The sequence below is a fragment of the Lactuca sativa genome, chromosome 7 (genome assembly GCF_002870075.4).
Source record: "Lactuca sativa cultivar Salinas chromosome 7, Lsat_Salinas_v11, whole genome shotgun sequence".
Lineage (NCBI taxonomy): Eukaryota > Viridiplantae > Streptophyta > Magnoliopsida > Asterales > Asteraceae > Lactuca > Lactuca sativa.
The window spans coordinates 61,490,096-61,501,062 of NC_056629.2; the positions used below are offsets into that span (position 1 = coordinate 61,490,096).

Below are 10,967 nucleotides of genomic sequence, written 5' to 3' on the forward strand. Positions count from 1 at the left end.
TCATTTGTAAATATTGTGAATGAGAGTCTTAAACTGATTTATTAAATTATGAATTAAAGTCTTGAAATGTAAGTTTTAAGTTGAGAATATGGTCAAGAATGTATAATTTTTTGTATTAAACTTTGAACTTATTGCATTTAGTTATGAATTTTGTATATTAAACTGCAAATTGATTGTATTAAGATGTGAATTAATTGTATTAATCTGTGAATTGACTGTATTAATCTGTGAATTGACTGTATTAAGCTGTGAATTTAATATGATTTTTTTCTTCTAAAATATAAGATGAAAGTAGCATTATACACATATCTTATTTTATAATTTTGAAAAACGTATGTAAAGATTAAACTGTGAATATTTATGTAAATAAACTTTGAAATAAGCACTAACCCATGCATTCAAAGATATAAATGTAAGTTTGAAATTGATAATTGGTTATGAATGTATAATTTTTGTGTATTAAATAGTGAATTGATTATATTAGGCTGTGAATTTTGCATACTAAACTACGAATTGATTGTGTTAAGTTGTGAATTGACTCTATTAAGCTGTGAATATTTAGTGTCTGAAATATTGAATTAAGTTTTGAATTAGTGTCTGGAATATTAAATTAAGTTGTGAATTAGTGTCTGAAAAAATGAATTAAACTACGAATTTTGTTTTTTTAATCCTTTTCTGATTTTTTTAGGGAATGATGTTGCTGGTGTTGACATTGATGCTTTGTGGTGACGATGGTTGATGGCAACGTATGGTAGACTGGTAGTTGGCAGTGTTAATGGTGGCGATAGTGGAAGAGTAATGATATTTTCTTTTTCTCACTCGTCATCTTCGTTGATTTGTAACATTCGGATTCCCAGGTATATTATTTTATTCATTTATTTTTGGAGGTTGTGGAGGGACTCGGCGAGTTGGTGCTTAGACTCACCGAGTAGAGTCGCAGATTCTTATCCGGGTTCATGACTGGACTCGGCGAGTCCACACTGTTTAATGAAACCCTAATTTCCCGGGTTTGGGACCTATTTAAAGTCCCTTAGGGCCGTCATTTGCGGCTACCAAACCCCAGAGAGAAACCATAAAGGAGCTGGAGCGTTTGTGAGAGGAAAGGAGCCATTTCTTGATCTTTGTGGTTGATTCTTGCAAGAAGGAGGTGACTCCAGCTTAGAGGAGACCAAGGAGGTTGTGCATCTATGGATTTCGAGCAAAAGACTTCATCTTTGAGGTATCATATCGCCCCTTTATCTGTTTTGTTGAAGGAATCCATAGATGTAGAGTTTTTATGTCCTTTATTGGAAGGAATTGTGAGAATATGGCCCCTATTCACATTGAGACTTCAGATCTGGACCCATAGTGGTCTAAAGAGCTTATTCCAGCTTGCTTTATGTTGAGCAATGGAGGAAATGAGCTTAGGATGTCATTTTTGGGGCTAAATCACCAAGTGAAACCTCCTAGATGTCCCATGAGTGTCAAGATTCGAGCTTTACGTGTTTAGCAGGCTTGGGAAGGTCAGATCTATGGATCAAAGGAACAGATCTGACCTCAGGAGGTCAATTAAGTTGGTGCATGGCATGAACTCACCGAGTCCAAGGGCAGACTCGGCGAGTAGAGTTAGGGTTTCCTGTAAATCACTCAGTGAGTAGACTTGCCAAGTTGGGGGGAATGACTCAGTGAGTCAGAGGGGGGTTAGAGGACTGAAGTTTAAGGCGGAACTCGCCGAGTTGATATTGTGACTCGACGAGTTGAGTCGGGGTGGCCCCGCGATTCATGCCAGGTGTAACTCGTCGAGCAAGGGGAGAGACTCGACGTGCCAAGAGAGACTAGAGAGATAGTGGACACGTGTAGACTCGCCGAGTCGCCCAAGTGCACTTGACGAGTCGGGTCAAAGTTTGACCGTTGACTTTTGTTGACTTTTAGGGTTTGGTCAACAATGGGGCCTTTGAGCCAAGAGAGTGGTAAAATGGTCTTTTACCCTTCTGAGGGTGCCAAGAGAGGGTTGAGTCTAGTCCTGAGAGTTATATTTATAAGAGTATTTACTTTATGTGATTAGGCGGAGGCTATATCGTATTTCTACCGAGTCGGAGATTTACCGAGACATCTGAGGTGAGTCTTCTCACTATACTTTACCTAGTGTGGTACAGAGATATGTGACAGTGTATTTTAGAGTTATGTGTTAGTGTATTTGCATGTTATTTATGTGTTGTGATTTATTGTGATATGTGATATGCATGATTCAGAGTATATAGAGTAGGACCAGTGGGTCCATAGAGTTAGGGCCAGGGGGGCCCACAGAGAGTTGACTGGAAGGTCCCACTGAGGCACATTGACCAGAGGGTCAACAGAGTTATAGCCTCGAGTGGCTAATATGTGTTAGAGTGGTATTTTGGGGAACTCACTAAGCAATTATGCTTACAGTGTTATGTGTTGTGTTTCAGGTACCAACGATGATCGCGGGAAGGCGTCGGCATGATTCGTACACACGCACACCGGAGTTCATATGTTTTTGATCTTGGGGGTTTGTATTGAGATAATGTTGATACAATGTTTTGAAAAGTGAATGTGATTGATATTATATGGCTTTTAAAAAGTGAAAAATTGTTTAAATCTTTACGGTGTTACAAGTTGGTATCAGAGCCTTGGTTTGAGGGATTCGGATGCATCTTCGTGCGTATCTGAACTCAAACTAAGGTTTTGAGGAAAATTTTTGATAATAAAGTAAATTTTTAAAGAGTAAAAAAAGTTTTAAGACAAATAGAGCAGAGCCGTGTGTACGATCAGCCAGCGCCCGAACGGTGATTTCCCAAAATACCCTTGCAATAAGTGTTATAAGATATGTTATGCTATGCTATATGATGAGTTATGTTATGCATGCTAGAGTAGACTAGGTATTCTTATTAGGACTAGAGTAGTCTGATATGTGATGCCTTAGTCTAGGAGTTTTGCTGTTAGAAATGCTTGAGAATGTTTAGATAGCAGCGAGGAGCTTATGAGAGATCTGCTAGTGAGTAGCACATGAGTAGAGAGAGTAGAGTACTTGGGATTTGGGACTCTGGGAGGAGGACTTGGGATGAATGCTGATGCGGTGTGGACGGTAGTATTGGGCCGGTACTACCGAAGGCACCGAGTCAGTGCGCAACCCAAGTAAGAATCCTTAGGGTACTAGATACCAAGTAGGATTGGGGTATCGAGTGTGTGTACACCCGAGCGAGTCTTTGATATCTTGTGTTGTATTTCAGAGAGGCATCATGGTGGGGACGCGCCACAAACCAGGGACTAGTGGAGGGGTGTGAGCGATGAGGAGCTCCGCCAGATAATTCATGATGAGGTGGCTGCTGCCATCCGCGCTGAGATTCCAGAGATGTTCGGGTCTATCAAGACCACCCTGATAGAGACATTTGATGAGAGATATGCTGCTCTTTCTGATGCTGCTGTTGCTGCGGCCACTGCAGCTGTAGCTGCGGCTAGACCGCAGGGTGGTGATGCGTTGCTGTTCCGGGAGTTCAGCAACACAAAGTCACCGGAGTTTGATGGGACCCAGGACCCGATTGCAGCAATTAGGTGGATTTCAGACATCGAGGGGTGTTTCTTCACCTGCTCATCCCCAGAGCATTTGAGAGTGTGACATCCCCAAAATCTCGGCCAGAAAAGACCGATTTTCATTTATGCTTTTAAAATAATTTCAGAGTAAATCCTTTTGATTTGAAAGAGTTGCGGAATTTGTTCCCAAAAACAAAGTATGATAAAATAATATTTACCAAAGCATTTCATGAAGAAATGTATTTTCATTATATAATCAAAACTCGGGATGTCATGTTCTGATACATACCATAAAGCATAAACGATAACATTACAAGTCGTTCAACAAATATATACATATACAGACTTGTAAACAAAACAAACTGATGATTCATCCATCTTATGCTCTTGCGCCACTTCCTGTAATACAAATAAAACTGAGTGGGTTAGGCTTGGGAGCCTGGTGAGCATATAGGGTTTTCAACCCATAATAAATAATTATATTTAATTCCACCAACCAACAATAACCCAATTACCCATTCCCGTTATTCTCACTTTACGTCCCTAAGACAACTAACATAAGGGACCTAGTCTAAGAATATTTCATCGGGGCGACAACACATGCTTCGGGGGTTCCTCATCAATATAAGTCAAATAAGGCAACCATGAGGGGGATGGAGTACAGCGAATGAACACCCAAGTTCATTAACACCTACAGGTTATGAGCCTGCTAGCGTTCCACTAGACTGTCTAGAAAAGTCTGTGGTCGTCATCTAAACTCCGCTAGATGACTGAATCAAAAACACATTGAGGCCTCTCATCTGTTTATTACACACCAACTATCTACCCATGTTCTACCCAACATATTAGTAGATAAAAATATACATTTTTATACATAGTTTAAAACCTGTATAGCATGCTTTAATCAATACATATTCCACATAACAGATGAGGCACACACACATAACACGTATTTCATAGAGAATAAATCAGATCTATGAGATAGAAGAGAGTGAATATACATTCACACATATAACAACAAAATATACACATAACATGTATTTTATATAAAATACTTCATAATTATGCGTTAGAAGAAAGTAACCACACTCTCACTTGATCAAAAGATGATCAGATAGCACTACGACTTGCAGAAGTAGTGTTTCTCCGTAGATCTGGAAGATCTTCACAAAAATCGAACTCCTCGCGGACAGAGCTTCGGCTCGGGAATCGCACCTCTCGGGATCTCGGGAGCGTAAAACTTCCTTCTTAACTTGGATATAAGATTCGGGGTGTCGGGATGGATTCGGGGGTTTACACGCAGAGCTTCGGCACGAAAAAGAGAGGAAATGAGCAAGAATGCCCGGAACCCTCGCATCCCATTTATAGGAGGCTGAGGCCTCGCAGTACACTGGGCGTACAGCCTTACGCGGGGCGTACACGTCTGAATTCGTCACTGCATGCGTCATCCGAAGAACTCGAGTGCGAGGCGTGTCATGCTTCGCTGTATGCTGGGCGTACACCAGTACGCTGGGCGTACTTCGGATAAGTCCGATGACTCCCCTTCGGATAATACCGTATTTATTAATTAAATTTAAATATTAATTATTTAATAAACTTTGGAAATTCATATCTTCTTCATACGAACTTCGTTTTCGACGTTCTTTATATCCACGTGTAGGTGAGACTACGCTCTACAATTTTCGTTTAGACTCCGTCGGCTAATTTTGAATTTATTTTTTATTATATTATTTTAGTAGGCCGGGACAGGAAAAATTCGTTATAATTTCATAACTTCTTTATCCGATGTCCGTTCTCGCCTATCTTTTCATCGTTTCGCTACTAACAACGAGATATTCGATTCTCGTTTAGATTGTTTCGGTTAAGAATCACTCGATCTCATATTCGAGTATTCGGGCTGCATACCGCTAAGTCGAAACTTCATAAAATCATAACTTCCTCATACGAAGTCAGATTTGGGTGTTCTATATATATTCGGAAACCTCGTTTCGGCCACTACAACCTTATGCAAAGATAATGAGTTTATTTTACACTTAAATTTTGACTCTTATTTTATTCTTAATTAATCAAATCACATAATTAAGCAATTAAGCACACAAATACACATAATTCACATAATACTCAAATATTTCATCATTAATACTTCAAAAAGAGTTACAAGGGTTAACCTAGACTATTACATCAATGAAAATGCCTAGCCTAGAAACGCGTGCGTTACAATTCTCCCCCCCTTAGGATGATTCCGTCCTCGGAATCACACATCAACAAATAAATGCGGATAGCGACTCAACATGTCACTCTCCGTTTCCCAGGTGAGATTTGGCCCATTCGAATGTTTCCAACGAACAAGCACTAATTCGACCATCTTGCGTCGAAGCTTTTTAGTCTTTCGGTCAACAATTGCCTCTGGTTCTTCAATTAACCTCTTGTTTTCATCAATTCTCAATTCAGAAATTGGAATTATATCGGGAACTTCTCCCGTGAACTTCCTCAAATAACACACATGAAAAGTGTTGTGAATTTCATTCAATTCTTTGGGTAATTCGATCTTGTAAGCTTGGTTCCCAACCCTCTGAAGAACTTTAAACGGTCCAATAAACCTTGGACTCAACTTTCCCCTTTTACCAAATCTTATAAGTCCCTTCCACGGCGAGACTTGAAGCAAAACCGAATCTCCAACTTCAAAAGTCATCGGTCTTCGCTTCTTGTCAGCATAGCTCTTTTGACGATCCTGAGCTGCTAACATTCTTTCTCTAATTATTTTCAACTTTTCAGCAGTTTGATGGACCATCTCGGGACCCATAAACTGCTTTTCTCCAGCCTCAAGCCAACAAGATGGCGTACGACACTTCTGTCCATACAAAGCTTGATTAGGTTCCATCTTTATGCTCGAGTGGAAACTATTATTGTAGGAAAATTCTACTAAAGGTAAGTGTTCATCCCAGTTGCCCAGGAATTCCAGGGTACATGCTCTCAGCATATCTTCAAGTGTTTGTATTGTTCTTTCACTTTGACCATCAGTCTGCGGATGGTAAGCTGTACTTAAACATAACTTGGTACCCATTTCCTCTTGTAGACTTTTCCAAAACCTCGAGGTGAAACGACTATCACGATCCGATACAATCGTTAACGGAACACCGTGAAGCCTCACAATTTCCTTCACATAAGAATTCGCAAGCTTATCCATAGACCATTTCTCCTTGGCTGCTATGAAATGCGAACTCTTAGTGAATCGATCCACGACCACCCAAATCATGTCGTGGCCACTTTTTGTTCTGAGTAGTTTAGTGACAAAATCCATAACAATGTCTTCCCATTTACCCATAGGCACAGATAAAGGTTCTAAACTCCCATATGGTTTCTGATGTTGTGTCTTGACTCTCGCACAAGTCACACACTCGGCCACATACTTTGCGACATCAAGCTTCATCGTTGGCCACCAGTAGTAGGGTTTCAGGTCCCTATACATTTGAGTGCTACCAAGATGAATTGAGTACATGGTCTTGTGAGCTTCTTCCATCAGAAGATCTCGTATTCCTCCAGACTTAGGTATCCAAATCCGATCTTGGAACACCTTCCACTACTAGAAAACTGACCTTTAATGACGCGCAAACAATGACACGCAGTGATTTACGATAAGCATTTTTGGGCGACCTAAAAATAACGTCCGTTTTTAAATAAAATGAACGATAGAGGGCACGCATTTTTGCGTGCCCTAAAATTAATGTCCAATAAAAAAATTAAAAACACGGAGGGCACCTATGTTAAAATGAGTGTCGTGTAGAGTTGTCGCTTTATATTTTATGAAACGCACATTTCTTTTTGGGGGGAAATGAAAATCCCTAAAGTTTGAAACCCGCTATTTTATCCTCTACCTTATTTCCATCGTTCTTCTCTCTCAATCAATACCCAAAAAACCCTAATATCATCACCACTCCTCGCCAACCACTGTCGGCTACTGTCCGTCGTGTCCTCAGGTAACCATTGGAAGATGTTCGTGCAACCTACACAATCGGTAAAGAGCTAGGCCGCGGCCAATTTGGCGTGACGTATCTTGATCGTCTTTCTCACACACAGAAGCACATTACCTTTTTTCGTTGCTGGGTTGCATGTTCTTTCTTTCTCTCTCCATACTTTTCTTAATTCCTCCGCAATCTCACGTCTTTTTCACCAAATTCCTCTCTTTACAACAAAACCCATATTAATAACACCCTCCGTTATCTTCCTCGCTGTGAATTCACCCTAATTGCCAGCTAAAAGACTAGGGTTTTCGCTTTTGCTATAGAAGAAAGGAATCTGGGAACTTCAGAGTTGCGAGGTTGACGAGGAACAAAGTTACCAAAGAGCTTGTTGCTATGAAATATAAAGAAAGAGGACACAAGGTATATACGATTTCCCCCATATCTGTAGTCTTAATTTTACACAATTTTAATGTTATCTTATTCCAAGATGCTAGTTTTCTTATCTGAAACTAATATACGCTAATTAAAAGAATTTTTATTCTATTTTGGCTGTAAATTGATGAGAATGTTTCTAGAGAAATCATCAATCATAGATCCCTCCGACATCCAACCTACATATCTCCCTGATGTTTCTGAAAATTAAATACTCTTAGACATCGCATCTTGAGACATATCTCCCTGATGAGTTGCGATGGCTTTGTTGGAATGAGTACCTATTCTTTTTTCTGCCAATAGCATATATGTGTAAGCTTGTTGGGCTGGAAATGGCCGAAGGAAACATTAAACATCTATGGGAGGGGCGAGAGGTATCGATATTAATTTCTTTTTAATTTCGGTTTTACATCAAAATAAAAGACTTACGCTTGAATTGAATTCTGAATGATATCGATATTAATTTCTTTTTAATTTCAGTTTTACACATGATCAGATTCTTTCGAACTTGAAATTCATTCACCTCGAAAGCTTGTGCAGCCTCACATCTTCTCCAGTTTACTGGGTCACCTCTATAGTCTGCATCTCTGTAACAATCTTTTGGTTCAATTTTGTTGCAAAAGCTTATGGATTTCTTTTGATTTGTTTTTAGTATGCGAGATTGAAGAAATCACTTGTGGTTATTGACAAGTTTCAATTTTGATTACATAGATTATGAAGTTTAACATTTTCTGCATGTGAAATTTCACAGAGAATATTTTGAAGTAGTTGACAGAACTTGGAAGCCATTTGAGCAGACTCTATGGTCACATATCTCTAAAAAGTTATAATATTTGTAATATTTTCTTTGAGGTAGGTTTATTTTATATCAATCAACAATTCAACATCTTTAAAAAGTTATAATATTTGTATTATTTTCTTTCATATTAACTTTTTATACACTTTTAGGGTTGTTGAAATAAAAAATAACTAAAAAGTAGTCTATTTATTTCATGTTAGACATGCAGGTATAAAGAAAAAGAATGGGATATTGAGCAGCTTGTGGGATCTGGTGGCATGCCATCATCATATTCAGCAACTGTGACTGCTCTTGGTACTACTGTTGGTGTTGGTTTTCAGGATGGTATTAGTGGCACTAAATTTGCAATTGCTATCATACTAGCTTTTATTGTATGATTTCTCTCTCCCTCCCTCTCTCTCTCTCTCACACACACACACACTCTCTCTCTCTTTTTCTTTATTGTTGTTGTTTGTGAATTCATTGTGCTGCATCTTGTAAATCAAACTAACAGTTTATGATGTTTGTAACAAACACGTAATGTATGATGCAAATGGTGTTTGTAACAAACATGTACTATTGAATCAAATAGTATATGCTCTTCCTATTGAACATCCCTTACCTGATAACAGACCACTTCGTGAACTTCTTGGGCACAACCCTCCTCAGGTCTCTTTTCTTTTCTTGCATTTTCATTTGTATTTCTAATATGAAAAACACATTTTTTTATTTTTAATATTTTTATTTAACAAATTCTTTTTCAGGTTGCAACTGGTGCATTGTTGGGGTTCCTTACAACAACAGTTGTTCACTTAATCTCTCAAGTTGCTACTATGGCTTGACAGTTGACATAAGGATCCTTCTGCAACACATTCTACTGAAGAAGTAGCACCTATATGTGCATGAGTCTTTGTTTTCATTTTGGCATGGGAATGAATTTCATAGTCAGGAACGTATAATGATGCCTTTGAGAAGCATATGCTGGCAAATTTAACATTTGAAATCTCAACCATTTTGGATTTGTTTAATTTCCTTTTTCATATTACAAAAGTAACTTCTTTTTATCCCTTCCTTTCCATCAATGGCAAAAAACAATCCAAAAGGTGTTTCAGCTTCCAAAGGGGAGCACCTAATGAAGCTATGGATGGTCTTGATCTAGTGGTGATGGAAAAGCTAAAAGGGAAGGATGTTAATGACAGGTAAAAAGTTCATAATCTTGTATTTTTTTAACTCGTTTAGAAAAACTATTTATAATCTGATATGCTTTTTTATTAAAAACCAAAGTTTGAATGGTTTTCTCTATGTTTAAAGTACATATATATACTAGTTTTGATGTTTAAAACTTAACTGAAACAGAGTAAAGTGTATTTTTCATCCCTTAGGTAATCTAATTCCTAAAGTTCTAATATTTGTATAATGTTGAATCATTATGAAGTTTACTTTCAAATTTGTCTTATTAGATTTACAATTAATGAAGCAAGTTATTGATAATATTGATGAACATATGAAGAGTGTCCTAATTATTTTTCCTCATTGTCTTTCCACTACCCTCTCTCTCTCTCTCATAGTACTCTGTTTTTTTCTTGATCAGATTGTGGTAGATGAAAAGAAAGCTATTTTGTCAAGCAATTTTGGGGTGGAGTTATGCTATACACACCTTATTGTCATAAAAATGCAGTAAATATCTTACCACCAGTGGCATTTTGTGATGAAAAAAGTAGAGAAGCTAACTTTAAAAAATGTAATATGCGAGGAACTAATTCAACTTGATGACTGACAGAAGTTCTGGAAAAATTGGTATGGCTTTCAATTAATTCTTTTCAAATGAGAATTTATTTATAAAAATGAACACAAATTTTGCTTCTCTTATTAACGTATGTTTTCTAAATACATTTCCCATGTTGATAAAATTTGGTACGTTCCTATTTGGTGCAATAAGCTGCTATGACCTGACAACTTTGGACTTGGAAGTATATTGAGCATAAACCATTTTATGTAGAAAATTCCAACAATTACCATTTTCTTACAACTTTTAACATTTAAGAAGTCCTCATTTAATAAGTTGATAACTTGTTGCAAGGTGGGCATGATAGTATTGCTAGTACATGCACTTCCATTGTTACACTTGTTTTAAAGGTGATGCACACTTCTTTTAAAGGTTTCATTATTCTCATTCAGTTAGTTGTTCTCATTTGGTAGGTTTAAAAGTAGAATGTCCCAATAAGAATTAATTTAAAAGTAGAATGAAAATGACAAGTGATTTT

At 37.9% G+C, this 10,967-nt stretch overlaps 1 protein-coding gene across 1 annotated transcript; it reads left to right on the top strand.

Annotated features, from left to right (window-relative positions):
• Positions 1–738: 738 nt before the first annotated feature.
• LOC111883760 (uncharacterized) lies at positions 739–9,683 on the top strand. The gene is made up of 4 exons (XM_052765706.1): positions 739–857; positions 8,933–9,094; positions 9,240–9,372; positions 9,468–9,683. The coding sequence occupies exons 1-4, from the start codon at positions 739–741 to the stop codon at positions 9,543–9,545; spliced, it is 492 nt and encodes a 163-aa protein (XP_052621666.1). The 3' UTR covers positions 9,546–9,683.
• The last annotated feature ends 1,284 nt before the right edge of the window (positions 9,684–10,967 follow it).